Raw genomic sequence first — 16418 nt, 5'->3', positions numbered from 1 at the left:
CAGAGTCCCAACAGCAGAGTCCCATCAGCAGAGTCCCAACAGCAGAGTCCCAAATGCAGAGTCCCACAGCAGAGTCCCAACAGCAGAGTCCCATCAGCAGAGTCCCAACAGCAGAGTCCCAACAGCAGAGTCCCATCAGCAGAGTCCCATCACAGAGTCCCATAAAGCAGTCCCAACAGCAGAGTCCCAACAGCAGAGTCCCATCAGCAGAGTCCCAACAGCAGAGTCCCAACAGCAGAGTCCCATCAGCAGAGTCCCAACAGCAGAGTCCCAACAGCAGAGTCCCAACAGCAGAGTCCCATCAGCAGAGTCCCATCAGCAGAGTCCCAACAGCAGAGTCCCAACAGCAGAGTCCCAACAGCAGAGTCCCAACAGCAGAGTCCCAACAGCAGAGTCCCAACAGCAGAGTCCCAACAGCAGAGTCCCATCAGCAGAGTCCCATCAGCAGTCCCAAGACCTTACCACTGCTACACCTGGCTATCAGCGGAGCCATGTCTGGCAGCGAAACAGTTCATTGAGCCTCATTTACTGCCTTCTTAAATATTGCTAATATGGCTGACTTGTTTAAACAAATGTGTTTTCTACTGACAATTGAGATGTACAAACTATGGCATAAGGGAACGACAAGCGGATATAAAGACAATCTGTCATTTCCATTAAGACATAAATGAGCTCGGACGGATGTTGTCAATATAACTACTTGTTCAGCACTTTTTAAAATTATATACAGTATATTTACTGCACATTAGCAGAGTAACAAGCATTTCATAAATAACAATGGCACCCTGTTTGATTTAAAACAGTCAGTCAGTGGCATCCACAGGACAGACAACCAGTGAAATACTATCTGAATCACCAGGGTTGAAGAATGGATAGAGTTTCTCAGTGAAGGAGCAGCCAGTGAAAGAGTAGATATGAGACCTGGCCTCCACATTGTAGAAGGATACCTGTCCCTTCTCATAATCCACAAACACCCCCACTTTCAGGGGCTTCTCTCTCAGTAAAAGGGTGACAGGGGAATCAGCGTGAGCTGTGTACTTTCCATTCTTTAGCTCCACAGTCCAGTATCCTTTATAAGGGATCGGTCTAGACCTCTCATTCCTATTGATGGACCTTCTGACCACTCCCAAAGTCCACTCAGTCTTCCCCTCCACCTTCACCTCATAGTAGAACTTCCTTGAGAAGCCCACATTTCCGAGGACACCGAACCAATTTTTATATCTCTTCCTGTTGTCAGAGAGAACCGGCTTTAGTTCTCCATGTCTCACTTGTTTCCCGTCATCAGACAGGATGAGGTTACGATGTGCAGAATCAGGGTCTAGAGTCACATTCACTGTGGAGAGAAACATACACTATGTAAACACAATGACATCACCATCCGTGGTATAATACACTACGGTAAACACAATGACATCACCATCCGTGGTATAATACACTATGGTAAACACAATGATAATACATCTATGGTAAACATCATCATCATCAGTGGTATAATACACTCATGGTAAACACAATGAAATCAATGACATCAACATCAGTGGTATAATACACTATGGTAAACACAATGACATCATCATCAGTGGTATAATACACTATGGTAAACACAATGACATCAACATCAGTGGTATGATACACTATCAGTGGTAAACACAATGACATCATCATCAGTGGTATGATACACTATGGTAAACACAATGACATCAACATCAGTGGTATAATACACTATGGTAAACACAATGACATCAACATCAGTGGTATAATACACTATAGTAAACACAATGACATCAACATCAGTGGTATAATACACAATATATAAACCCAATGACATCATGACATCAACATTTGAGTATAATACACTATTAGTAAACATACATCACTACTATTATTCTGTAAGTAAATCCTAGACACTATTTGGTATTATGTTTAATTTGTGGATGTCACAGACTATAAAACACACCTGCATGTCTTCTGATGGTTTCAAAGTCTGAAATATAGAGTAAGAGACTGTTGGTTATGAAAATGAGCAACATACTGATGGATATCACAAACTACTGTTAAAGGACATTTGTGTTGTTCAACCCAGACCTCAAACTATGAAGACCTATAATAACTTGAATCTTTTCATATATGTGACACCCCAGCAGTGCCAGGAAGGTGGGGAGAATGAGCCAATTTTTATACAGTATACGGCTATAAAAATCATTTGACAGTAACCGATAAATTCGTTCATAAACCTTTTTCTTTTCAATATGTGATAGGAAGCTAAATGTGTTTTTTGGCTGAATGTGACTGAAAAAGTAAAAAGAAACTGTTGATAGTTTGATGGGATAGTCAGGGATGGTAGAAACAGCTTGAGTTGCCATAGCAACATCAGTGAAACTGGGCAGAAGGGAGTTGTACTTCAAATACAGCAGTTCAGTAACATCAATAATTAACTAATATTTGTTTTATTTAACTATTTTACTAGGCAAGTCAGTTAAGAACAAATTCTTATTTTACAATGAGGGCCTACCCCGGCCAAAACCTCCCCAAACCCGGACAACACTGGGCCAATTGTGCGCCGCCCTATGGGACTCCCCATCACAGCCGGTTGTGATACAGCCCGGGATCAAACCAAGTAGTGACGCCTCTAGCACTGAGATGCCGTGCTTAGACCGCTGCGTCACTCGGGGGCCCACAAGCTGACAGTCCCCGAAATCAGGCACTAGAATTACTTTAAAATATGTTTGTTTACATGACTTCTTTGTTTATGTTTACTTGACTTCTTTGTTTGATTTCCCACCGTTTTATAAGTCAGAAGACCATCAGTCAGAAGACCATTACTGGGGCGGCAGGGTAGCCTAGTGGTTAGAGCGTTGGACTAGTAACCAGAAGGTTGCAAGTTCAAACCCCGAGCTGACATCTGTCATTCTGCCCCTGAACAGGCAGTTAACCCACTGTTCCTAGGCCATCATTGAAAATAAGAATTTGTTCTTAACTGACTTGCCTGGTTAAATAAATAAAAAACAAGGACCATGTCAACATCCTCTGTAAAATAAACTTGTATTTGCCTCCCTCTGGTGGTAGAAAGTATCACTACATCCATTAATTTTACTTCACTGCAATGTTACTTCAAAGGGGCGGTCCTTGGAAAACATTTTTTAATCCATAGTTCTTTATTTAACATTTTATTCCAGGTGTTTACTGCTCCTTCACACAACAACTCCTTTGGCAGAGGTCACCTAAAATGCTACTTTAATAAACTACAGATTTCAGCAAACAAAGAAAGTCACACAATTACACAGGACAAACAGGTTCAGGGTAAGAGTTTAAGAATGGACATTTTTACAAGTATCGACTGATAGTCGGAGGTACAGTCCACAGCCACTCATCACAACTCAACTCCATTGACTAAGCCATCATATACAGCAGGTAACAAAGCCTTAATACTTACCCAGCTGAGAAGTCAGGATTTCTACAGATAAACACATACATATAGTCAATTAGACACATCAGTGGTGTCCAAGGGGGAATCAACATGTGTTCGCTACCTCTCTAGTCTACACTCTAAAACTAAAAGGTTCCTGTATGATCTTTTAGGATAATATAAGGTTTAAAAAAAACAAAATAACCTTAAGGTTAATTTAAGAACCTATACTCTGCCATCAGGTCGTATTTTATTTTTTGTATTTGACCCCTTTTTCTCCCCAACAGTCCTGTCTCATCGCTGCAACTCCCGTACGGACTCGGGAGAGGCAAAGGTCGAGGTTGTTTCTTCCGAACCACAACCCAACCAAGCCACACTGCTTCTTGACACAATGCCCACTTAACCCGGAAGCCAGCCGAACCAATGTGTCGGAGGAACCACCGTACACCCAGCGACGGTGTCAGTGTGCAATGCGCCCGGCACGCCACAGGAGTCGCTGGTACACGATGGGACAAGGACATCCCTGCCGGCCAAACCCTCCCCTAACCCGGACGATGCTGGGCCAATTGTGCGCCTCCCCATTGGTCTCCCGGTCGCGGCCGTCTGCGACAGAGCCTGGACTCAAACCCAGAATCTTTAGTGGCACAGCTAGCACTGCCTTGTGCCACTCGGGAGGCCCATCAGTTCATTTTTTAACCTTTGTAGACTTAAGGGGAGCTTTGAAGAACCTTTTCAAAAGAGGGGTTTCTTTTTGGAACCAGTAAGTGACTAAATTCCAACTCGTGTGTATAATTCAAATTGAGAATGTTGGCATTATGGGTCAGCTGGGACTCAGGTAATGTGTGATAATACAGTTTTTATCACTATTACATGAACTAAGAAACCTTCTACTATATACTCTTTTGTTTTCTAGACTATGAAATTATCTGTGATTTGGAAACGTGGATCCTTTGTCTGGCAAATAGATGTCTGTTGTTACGCTATAGGAGCGTTGGATTCCCTGTTTTGTGGTTACTTTGGAATGGCGACATCTAATGACTGGATTACCAATTGCCTTTCAATTTGACAAAAGACGTCGCTGAATGGAACGCTGACGAAGGGTTTATCAGCGTGATCACTCATCAGACCGGAGGTAAAGAGGCGAACATTTCATCTGACCGGAGGTAAAAAAGTGTCGCTCCTCAACTGTAAATGAATATTCCCTGTGACTGTGTTAGAAGTGACTGATGCTATTGAAGCTCTGTGACTGTTTGATTTAAGCTTTTCACTGTGAATAAAGGGGAGAGAATTGTGGTTGTTCTTCCGTTTTGGCTCTGCTCTATGTGTTGGATGAAATTGTGGAACTTGTAAGCTTGGAATCGATCGCTCGTGTAGCTTGGAATCGTGTGTGTCTTTTGTTATTGGATTTGCGCGCTGAATTGAGAACTCATTGTGGAGCGGCGAAAAGAGGACGCTTTGCTGATTGGCTGCTGTGTCTGAGTTGTGATGACGTCGTTTTTGGCTCATTCATTAACCTATGCCGTGCTAAAAATGTGTTCACACATGCTGATGGTTGCAAATCAATGGAATTGAATGGGATTTGATGTTCAGTGCTCTTACCTGCCTTTACAATGGATCCAATTGAAACATTGCAAAAGTTCAAATGATCGAGAAGTGCTATGTTGGGTGCACTTACTAAAAGAGAGTATCAGGTTGAATGGTATTGCCCAAATGCAGCAACACGGTATTGTTTTGCCATCCAATATGGACAGATGGATGGAAGAAGCACAGTAAAGCACAGCAGCAAAAAAAAAACTGATGAGGATGTCCAGACAAGGGACAGTATCTCCAATGTCTCATCAAAACTGATGAGGATGTCCAGACAAGGGACAGTATCTCCAATGTCTCATCAAAACTGATGAGGAGGACCAGACAAGGGACAGTATCTCCAATGTCTCATCAAAACTGATGAGGAGGACCAGCCAAGGGACAGTAGCTCCAATGTCTCATCAAAACATGTAAAGAGATCACAACACAGCAGGCACTCAGGACAATCCATCACGTCTTCTATCAGGCTCTTTTTGAAGGCTGAAGGGGGAAGCCTTTCTTGTTAAAGCTGAAACATTGAAAAGTAAACATGCATTGGAGAAACAGGAGGCTCAACTCAAGGCACAAAATAAAGGTTTGGAGCTTGAAGATGAAATATTGGCTAACAGTGCAAAGCCGAATGTATTCCATGTGTAGGAAGCCACTCAAGGAATGGGGAAACAAATCAGATGATTTAATTAACGATGCCTGAATGCAATGGGAAGGCCTGAAGATACCATGGGGAAGGTTACTCAAAGCAAAATGGTGCCCACCACCACTCAGGTTGTCACAGGTCTCCATACCACACAGTCACACATCATGGCTGACCTGGGATCCCCATTGTGAGATCCCCATCCACCACGTATTTTCATACTGCACAGGGCCAGGGTCAAAGTAGTATGTTATAACTACCACCACATACAGCTCTGTTCGTCATAGGTCAAATAACACACAGCAGAGCCTGTTGTTAGACCAAAAGAGGCAGCTGCAACTTCCAACTAGGGGAGGAAGGCCTATTAACCCAGATCAGGGTGGAGCTGACAACATTGTCAACATTCTGCTACACCAAAATGCTATCACTGAAAGGCTGGTAAGGCAGCAAAGGTTGTCTTCATTACCACCTCTTAGTGTACGACTGGGTGACCCACTACACTACAGGTTCTTTGTACCAGTGTTTAAGGGTGAACCACTAGACGACAGGTTCTTTGTACATGGCTTTGAACACGCTATCGAAGACCGGACCGAGAACAGCAAAGACAGGTTGTACCTTTTGGAGAAATTCACCATGGTGCAACTCAAGTCAAATCAAATTTTAGCTCAACTGCTTTGTCTTACTGAAGTCGAGGGAGAGGTTGTTGTCCTGTCACCACACTGCCGGGTCTCTGACCTCCTCCCCAAGGCTTTCTCATTGTCTTTGGTGATCAGGCCTAACACCGTATTGGAGTTCTGAGTGTCCATGCAGTCATGAGTGAACAGGGAATACCCGAGGGGACTAAGCACGCACCCCTGAGGGGCCCCTGTGTTGAGGGCCAGCATGGCGGATGTGTTGTTGTCTACCCTAACCACCTGGGGGCGACCCGTCAGGAAGTCCAGGATCCAGTTGCAGAGGGAGATGTTCAGTCCCAGGGACCTTAGCTTAGTGATGAGCTTGGTGGTGTTGTAATCTGAGCTGTTGTCAATGAACAGAATTCTCACGTAGGTGTTCATTTTGTCCAGGTGGGAAAGGGCAGATTGTGGAGTGCAATAGAGATTGTGTCATCTGGGGTTCTGTTGGGGTGGTATGCGAATTGGGGTGGGTCCAGGGTGTCTTGAATGATGGTGTTGACGTGAGCCATGATCAGCCTTTCAAAGCATTTCAAGGATATTGATATGAGTGCTAAGCGGTGATAGTCATTTAGACAGGTTACCTTGGTGTTGTTGGACACAGGGACTATGGTGGTCTGCATTTGATTTGAATAATAATAATAATTAAACATGTAAAAAATAAAACACTATCAACAACCAGGAAGTCATGAGTACATTTGTTGTCTCTGGCTTGGAGATAAGTAGCCTTGATGACAGCAGTTTTGTTGAAATCCTTGCAGTTTTCACGCAGAAAGAAATCCCTGTAACTAAGGAGAACATTCCTACCAGTGGCGGCTGGTGGGAGGAGCTATAGGAGGATGGGCACATTGTAATGGCTGGAGTGAAATCAATGGAATGGAGTCAAACATGAGGTTGTCCATGTGGTTTCCACAAGCAATAACATCTGCTAAATATGTGTATGGGACCAATCAAATTGGATTTAATAGGATTGATGTTTGATACCGTTCCATTTATTACACACCAGCCTCCACCGATTCCTAACCAGACAGATGTGAACATATGGCCATATTTGGAAAAGGTGCATCTCAAGCAGATTGATTCTGAAGTTGTATTGTTGACAAACATACCTCAGGCCATTGAGCCATGGATGGTCATAAACAGCCAAGAAGATAAGGCCCATTACGCTGTGAAAACCACTCTGGTCTGGATTGTGAATGGGCTTCTAAAAAAGGGGAATGTCTCCACCTATGGGCGGTCTCATGTAATGTCACACAGAATCTCTGTGGTAGAGCTGGAAGAGGTGCTGCAGCAACAGGTCAAGCATGATTTCCCAGAGCACCACCATGAGGAGCAGCTTGAAATATCAAGAGAAGATCATCTCTTCATGGAGAGTGTATCTGTCAGCCAAGCTGGTGGTGGTCACTATATTATTTGCCTCCCACTGAGGAATGAGGATGCTGAATTTCCCAACAACTGCTGTGTGGCAGTACAGCGTGCTCTCAACCTGAAATGGAAACTCAGTAAGAATCCCTGGTCCTGTAAGGACTATACCAACTTCATGGCAGACATCCTGGACAAAGGCTTTGCAGTGATCATGCCAATAGACTTACAGAATGACAGCAGCAAGATATTTTGGTATATTCCTCACCACAGAGTATATCATCCCAAGAAGCACAATCTGAGGGTGGTACTAGACTGTGGAGCCACCTAACAAGAGACATCAATGAATGCTCAGCTTCTACAGGGTCCAGACATTACAAACCATATCATTGGTGTTGTGTCCAGATTCCACCAAGAGCCTGTTGCCTTCATGACAGATATCAAAGTCATGTTCCACCAGGTGAGCGTTCCAGAGCAGGACACAGACCTGAGATTTCTCTGGATCTGGAAAAGGAGCTGGAGGATTGGTGGTGCTCTAATATATAGATGACTGTCTAAAGTCAGCAGCAAGTGAGGAAGAAGCCTTGACACATACTCAGGACCGCACATCACTGTGTTCTAAAGGAGGCTTTAGACTGAACAAATGGATCAGCAACAGTCAAGTTGTTGCCTCTATTCCTGAAGAGGAGAAAGCAAAGGAGATAACGGATCTGGACTGGGATCAGAACATGCTACCAGTAGGAAGTACAATGGTGCATTGAATCGGACTCAATAAATGTACAAATATCCATTCGGGACAGACCACTGACCAGAAGAGACGTTATATCAACGGTGGGCTCTGTTTACGACCCGTACAGTTAACTAGGCTAATAACTTACTAACTAGCAAAGAATATATGCACACACTCTGATTTGCACTGATCTGAAAAGAGCATTCACTGGTGGGTGATTGAAAGGTTTTCAGGTACTTTCGGAAGATGGGCAGGGACTCGGCTGTCCTAGCTTCAGGGGGAAACTGGTTCCACCATTGGGGTGCCAGGACAGAGAAGAGCTTGGACTGGACTGAGCGGGAGCTGCCCTCCCGGAGGGGTGGGATGGCAAAGAGACCATAGGTGGCAGACCGAAGTGCTCGGGTTGGGGTGTAGGGTTTGAGCATAGCCTGAAGGTAGGAAGTGGCAGTTCCTCTTGCTGCTACGTAGGCAAGCACCATGATCTTGTAGTGGACAAATAATTCGGGTTGACATGGGAGAACTTGGGAAGGTTGAAAACCAGGCGGGCTGTAGCATTCTGGATCAATTGCAGGGGTTTCATGGCACAAGCAAAGAGACCAGCCAACAGAGATGTCTATTAGTCAAGACGGGAGATGACAAGTGCCTGGATTAGGACCTGTGCCACTTCCTGTTTGAGGTATGGTCATATGGATGTAAACCATGAATCTGCAGTAGCGAGACACCGCTTTGATGTTTTCAGAGAATGACAGGGTGTTGTCCAGGTTCACGCCAAGGTTCTTTGCACTCTGGGAGGACGACACTGTGGAGTTGTAAATTTTGATGGAGAGGTGTGAGGATATGATGGAGCCAAGTGACTTGGTGTATAGAGAGAAGAGGAGAGGAACTAGAACAGAGCCATGGGGGACACCAGTGGTGAGAAAACGTGGTGCAGACCCAGATCCTCTCTACTGATGGTTTCCAGTGTCGAAGGTAGTGGATAGATCTAGGAGGATGAGAACATATGAGAGAGAGTCTGCTTTGGCAGTACGGAGAGCCTCCGTGACACAAAGAGCAGTCTAGGTTGAGTGACCCGTCTTGAAGCCTGACTGGTTAGGGTCAAGAAGATTGTTCTGAGAGCGATAACTGCTCTGTTCTAGTTGATCAGAGATAGCACGCTCAATTGTTTTGGAAAGAAAAGAAAGGGGTACAGGTCTATAGATTGATGTCAGATGAGTCAAGTGTTGGTCTCTCAACAGTTTCCCGTGTGTATCAAGAATGGTCCACCACCAAAGGATATCAACTTGACACATATGTGGGAAGCATTGGACCAGCATCCCTTGGGAAAGCTCTTGACACCTTGTAGAGTCCATGCCCTAACGAATTGAGGCAAGATGAGGGTGCAACTCAATATTAGGAAAGTGTTCCTAATGGTTTGTACTCTCAGCGTATGTCAGACTTGTTCTGGAAGAGGTGGACCAAAGAGTATCTCCCTGAGTTGCAGGATCAACTAAAATTAACAAGAGAAGAAACTTCGTCCCTGGAGATATGGTTCTCATCGGGATGACTCTTGTCTCTGTACGAAGTGTTGATGGGTTAAAGGTTCCAAACTCTCTGTTCAAGCAGTTGACACACAGTTAGGACACCCATCGGTACCACTCAAGACATGTAGCAGAGGTCTCTTCACAGTCCCCAGGGCCAGAACAGAGGCTGGGAAATACAGAGTATTAAATAAAGCCATGACTACATCACAGGAAGTTTGTGGCACCTTAATTGGGGAGAACAGGCTCATGGTAAAAGCTGGAGCAGAATAAGTGAAATGGTATCAAATACATCCAACACATGGTTTCCAGTTGTTTGATGACATTCCATTTGCTCCGTTCCAGTCATTATTATGAGCCATCGTCCCCTCAGCAGTCTCCGGAGTAACCATACATTATGGGTCAGCTAGGTCTCAGGTATAGAGTAACCATACATTATGGGTCAGCTAGGTCTCAGGTATAGAGTAACCATACATTATGGGTCAGCTAGGTCTCAGGTATAGAGTAACCATACATTATGGGTCAGCTAGGACTCAGGTATAGAGTAACCATACATTATGGGTCAGCTAGGTCTCAGCTATAGAGTAACCATACATTATGGGTCAGCTAGGTCTCAGGGTATAGAGTAACCATACATTATGGGTCAGCTAGGTCTCAGGTATGGAGTAACCATACATTATGGGTCAGCTAGGTCTCAGCTATAGAGTAACCATACATTATGGGTCAGCTAGGTCTCAGGTATAGAGTAACCATACATTATGGGTCAGCTAGGTCTCAGGTATAGAGTAACCATACATTATGGGTCAGCTAGGACTTAGGTATGGAGTTACCATACATTATGGGTCAGCTAGGACTCATGTATGGAGTTGCCATACATTATGGGTCAGCTAGGACTCAGGTATGGAGTTACCATACATTATGGGTCAGCTAGGACTCAGGTATGGAGTTACCATACATTATGGGTCAGCTAGGACTCAGGTATGGAGTTACCATACATTATGGGTCAGCTAGGACTCAGGTATGGAGTTACCATACATTATGGGTCAGCTAGGACTCAGGTATGGAGTTACCATACATTATGGGTCAGCTAGGACTCAGGTATGGAGTTACCATACATTATGGGTCAGCTAGGACTCAGGTATGGAGTTACCATACATTATGGGTCAGCTAGGTCTCAGGTATAGAGTTACCATACATTATGGGTCAGCTAGGTCTCAGGTATAGAGTAACCATACATTATGGGTCAGCTAGGACTCAGGTATAGAGTAACCATACATTATGGGTCAGCTAGGTCTCAGGTATAGAGTAACCATACATTATGGGTCAGCTAGGACTCAGGTATGGAGTTACCATGCATTATGGGTCAGCTAGGACTCAGGTATGGAGTTACCATGCATTATGGGTCAGCTAGGACTCAGGTATGGAGTTACCATACATTATGGGTCAGCTAGGACTCAGGTATGGAGTAACCATACATTATGGGTCATTATGGGTCAGCTAGGACTCAGCTATGGAGTTACCATACATTATGGGTCAGCTAGGACTCAGGTATGGAGTTACCATACATTATGGGTCAGCTAGGACTCAGGTATGGAGTTACCATACATTATGGGTCAGCTAGGACTTTTTTTATCGCTTTTACACAAACAAGAAATAAATACTACTATATATCATTTTCTGTTTAAATAATTATTTTGCTTTGATCATGGAAAGACTCTGTAACCTGTGAAATGACCTGTGTTTTGGAAACGTGGAGCCATTGTCTGGCAAATACATTTCTGTTTGTTTTTACACTATTCGAGATTTGTATTCCCTGTTACTTTGAAAGAGCATCTGACGGCAACATCACATACCTGGGGCCTCAACGTAAGTTTTGAAATGGTTTACGAATAGCCTTTATAAAATGGTTCACATAATTCTTTCAAAGTGATGATCTGGGACTCCTTGTCTCATATCACTTCTCTAATGTCACAAATCCTAAATGAGTTCCACCACCTAAATGAGTCCAGCGTACCTCTGTGAGACAACTTCTACAATAAAGATATTCTATCCACCACTTCTTAATTTCATTCATTAAATGTGACTGGTACATCAGAAACTACCCACTGGGCAAGCTACGTAATCTCAACGTGGATATTTGGGTAATATTTGGTTGAGATGTTGATCAATGAGATTACAACCTACAGTATATGTAAAGACTGCCAAAAGTTAGTTGAATTTCCAATGTGTTATCACTATGTTATCAACCATCTAAAATCACAACCAAATTACAGTGGAAAAACAATGTTTGGTTGTCACCCAAATGTCTATCACTGCACTTTCAACCAAAAAGACTTAAAATGCTTCAAATTATTCTAGCAAAGTGATGATCAGAAGACACTACTTACTTAGCTCCTCAGTGCGGTCATCTGTAAACATGTAGAGTATGAGCTCAATGACCTCAAAATAAACTTCTTAAAATGTTTTTTTACTTGAAGTCGGTAAATTAAAGAAAATGTTCCTTTTGTGGTTCTAATAATGTTATCGAAGTGATGATCTGAAGACAGTACTTACGATTCTGCTCCCAGATGTCATCTGAATACATGTAGAGTAGATGGAAGACAGTGAGAACATCATTAACATGAACACTAGAAGATGTAGTCTCTCTCTGGGACTCCTTGTCTCATAACAATGTTCCAACATCAGATAAAAGTCAGGGAACATTAATATAAACAACATGAAGTGTTTTCTACTTCACTAGAAGTTACATCTATAGAAGAGACATTGGATTATATAATGTTATCAATGTGATGATCTGATGACAGTACTTACGATTCTGCTCCCAGATGTCATCTGAATACATGTAGAGTAGATGCAAGACAGTGAGAACATCATTAACATGAACACTAGAAGATGTAGTCTCTCTCTGGGACTCCTTGGTCGGGATTCAATCCAATGTGCGCTATACCGCAGGGCACTTTACATCTGACAAAGCACTTTTTAAAGGCATTTTCCACCAGCATTCACAGAGATCACAGTCATGGTAAACACTGCACATGTCGATTCATGTGTAAAATACCTTTAAAAGTCTGTTATAGTGTGTTATTTGACTAGGCAAGTCAGTTAAGAACAAATTCTTATTTTCAATGACAGCCTAGGAACAGTGGGTTAACTGCCTGTTCAGGGCAGAACGACAGATTTTGTACCTTGTCAGCTCGGGGATTTGAACTTGCAACCTTTCGGTTATTAGTCCAATGCTCTAACCACTAGGCTACCCTGCCGCCCGTTATAATGCACCTTGAATTGAATCCCGGCCCTTGTCTCATACCACTGTTCCAACATCAGATGGAACATCTTAAAATGTGCTCAGCCACAAAAAAATACTTTAAATGCTTCAAGTAATTATTGCAAAGTGAAGATCTGAAGACACTACTTACCACTTTCCTTCCTGAGTTTATCTGTAAACATGTAGAGTAGATGGAAGACAGTGAGAACATCATCAACATGAACACTAGAAGATGTAGTCTCTCTCTGGGACTCCTTGTCTCATATTACTTCTCTAATGTCATAAATCCTAATTGAGTTCCACCACCTAAATGAGTCCAGCGTACCTCTGTGAGACATCTTCCCAAATGAAGATATTCTGCCCTACCACTTCTTAATTTCATTAAATAAATGTGACTGGTCCATCAGTGATCCAGGTGTATCAGAGTTCATTTGACCTTATTTAACCAGGCAAGTCAGTTAAGAACAAATTCTTATTTTCAATGACCGCCTAGGAACAGTGGGTTAACTGCCTTGCTCAGGGGCAGAAAAACACATTTTTACCTTGTCAGCTTGGGGATTTGATCTTGCAACCTGTCAGTTCCAAATCCAACCCTCTAACCACTAGGCTACCTGCCACCCCTGCCTCCCCTGCCTCCCCCAGGTAAGGATAATACTTTCCCCACTGCAGACTGAGTTGATCTATTATCACACCTGATTAGCATGTTAATCACCTGATGGTTAAAATCAGTCCTCAGTGTCAACATGTTATTCACCTGGAGATTAAAATCAGTCATCAGTGTCAACATGTTAATCACCTGCAGGTGTAGTATATTATCCTGTATCCATAGAATACAACCACTGTGAATGTGGTGAGATTGAAAAAAGCAATGCAGACATTTCATTCCAACAATTCAACGTTCATATCATCTCTCAATTACCTTTCTTATTACACATGCAGTAGATAGCCAGAGATAACCCAATCACAGTGATGGCTCCCAGACAGCATAACACAATGAAGGTCATTCTCCATGGGGTTGTATAAAATATCTCACCTAAAACACAAACATCATTACACATCAACAACAGGGTTTGGTACTAATACTACCACACATCAACAACAGGGTTTGGTACTAATACTACCACACATCAACAACAGGGTTTGGTACTAATACTACCACACATCATTACACATCAACAACAGGGTCTGGTACTAATACTATCACACATCAACAACAGGGTTGGGTACTAATTCTACCACACATCATTACACATCAACAACAGGGTCTGGTACTAATACTATCACACATCAACAACAGGGTTGGGTACTAATACTACCACACATCATTACACATCAACAACAGGGTTTGGTACTAATACTACCACACATCATTACACATCAACAACAGGGTTTGTAACTAATACTACCACACATATTAACAACAACGTTTGATACTAATACTACCACACACATCAACAACAGGGTTTGGTACTAATACTACCACACATCATTACACATCAACAACAGGGTTGGGTACTAATACTACCACACATCAACAACAGGGTTTGGTACTAATACTACCACACATCATTACACATCAACAACAGGGTTTGGACCTACTACTACCACACATCAACAACAGGGTTTGGTACTAATACTACCACACATCAACAACAGGGTTGGGTACTAATACTACCACACATCATTACACATCAACAACAGGGTTTGGTACTAATACTACCACACATCATTACACATCAACAACAGGGTTTGGTACTAATACTACCACACATATTAACAACAAGGTTTGATACTAATACTACCACACATCAACAACAGGGTTTGGTACTAATACTACCACACATCATTACACATCAACAACAGGGTTGGGTACTAATACTACCACACATCAACAACAGGGTTTGGTACTAATACTACCACACATCATTACACATCAACAACAGGGTTTGGTACTAATACTACCACACACATCATTACACATCAACAACAGGGTTTGGTACTAATACTACCACACATCAACAACAGGGTTTGGTACTAATACTACCACACATCATTACACATCAACAACAGGGTTTGGTACTAATACTACCACACATCAACAACAGGGTTTGGTACTAATACTACCACACATCAACAACAGGGTTTGGTACTAATACTACCACACATCATTACACATCAACAACAGGGTTTTGGTACTAATACTACCACACATCAACAACAGGGTTTGGTACTAATACTACCACACATCAACAACAGGGTTTGGTACTAATACTACCCCACATCATTACACATCAACAACAGGGTTTGGTACTACTACTACCACACATCAACAACAGGGTTTGGTACTAATACTACCCCATATCATTACACATCAACAACAGGGTCTGGTACTAATACTACCACACATCATTACACATCAACAACAGGGTTTGATACTAATACTACCCCACATCATTACACATCAACAACAGGGTTGGGTACTAATACTACCACACATCATCACACATCAACAACAGTGTTTGGTACTAATACTACCCCACATCATTACACATCAACAACAGGGTTTGGTACTAATACTACCACACATCAACAACAGGGTTTGGTACTAATACTACCACACATTACACATCAACAACAGGGTTTGGTACTAATACTACCACAGACATCATTACACATCAACAACAGGGTTTGGTACTAATACTACCACACACATCATTACACATCAACAACAGGTTCTGGTACTAATACTACCACACATCATTACACATCAACAACAGGGTTTGGTACTAATACTACCACACATCATTACACATCAACACCAGGGTTTAGTACTAATACTACCACACACATCAACAACCGGGTTTGGTACTAATACTACCACACATCAACAACAGGGTTTGGTACTAATACTACCACACACATCATTACACATCAACAACAGGGTTTGGTACTAATACTACCACACATCAACAACAGGGTTTGGTACTAATACTACCACACATCAACAACAGGGTTTGGTACTAATACTACCCCACATCATTACATCAACAACAGGGTTTGGTACTAATACTACCACACATCAACAACAGGGTTTGGTACTAATACTACCACACATCAACAACAGGGTTTGGTACTAATACTACCCCACATCATTACACATCAACAACAGGGTTTGGTACTACTACTACCACACATCAACAACAGGGTTTGGTACTAATACTACCCCACATCATTACACATCAACAACAG

General features: G+C 42.7%; 1 protein-coding gene across 1 annotated transcript; it reads right to left on the bottom strand.

The window, feature by feature from the left end:
• Nucleotides 1-412: 412 nt before the first annotated feature.
• Nucleotides 413-14222, bottom strand: LOC112253200 (pyrin-like). Its single transcript, XM_042312597.1, has 8 exons — nucleotides 14089-14222; nucleotides 13321-13341; nucleotides 12716-12736; nucleotides 12458-12478; nucleotides 12292-12312; nucleotides 3434-3454; nucleotides 1958-1984; nucleotides 413-1333 (listed from the first exon to the last, which is right to left on the bottom strand). Exons 1-8 carry the CDS (start codon nucleotides 14171-14173, stop codon nucleotides 804-806), a joined length of 747 nt encoding a protein of 248 aa, XP_042168531.1. The 5' UTR covers nucleotides 14174-14222; the 3' UTR covers nucleotides 413-803.
• Nucleotides 14223-16418: the final 2196 nt, after the last annotated feature.

Source organism: Oncorhynchus tshawytscha, unplaced genomic scaffold (assembly GCF_018296145.1).
Source record: "Oncorhynchus tshawytscha isolate Ot180627B unplaced genomic scaffold, Otsh_v2.0 Un_contig_18664_pilon_pilon, whole genome shotgun sequence".
NCBI lineage: Eukaryota > Metazoa > Chordata > Actinopteri > Salmoniformes > Salmonidae > Oncorhynchus > Oncorhynchus tshawytscha.
Note: the sequence above shows the minus strand (reverse complement) of the source record. Positions and strands in the feature narration are given on the sequence as shown.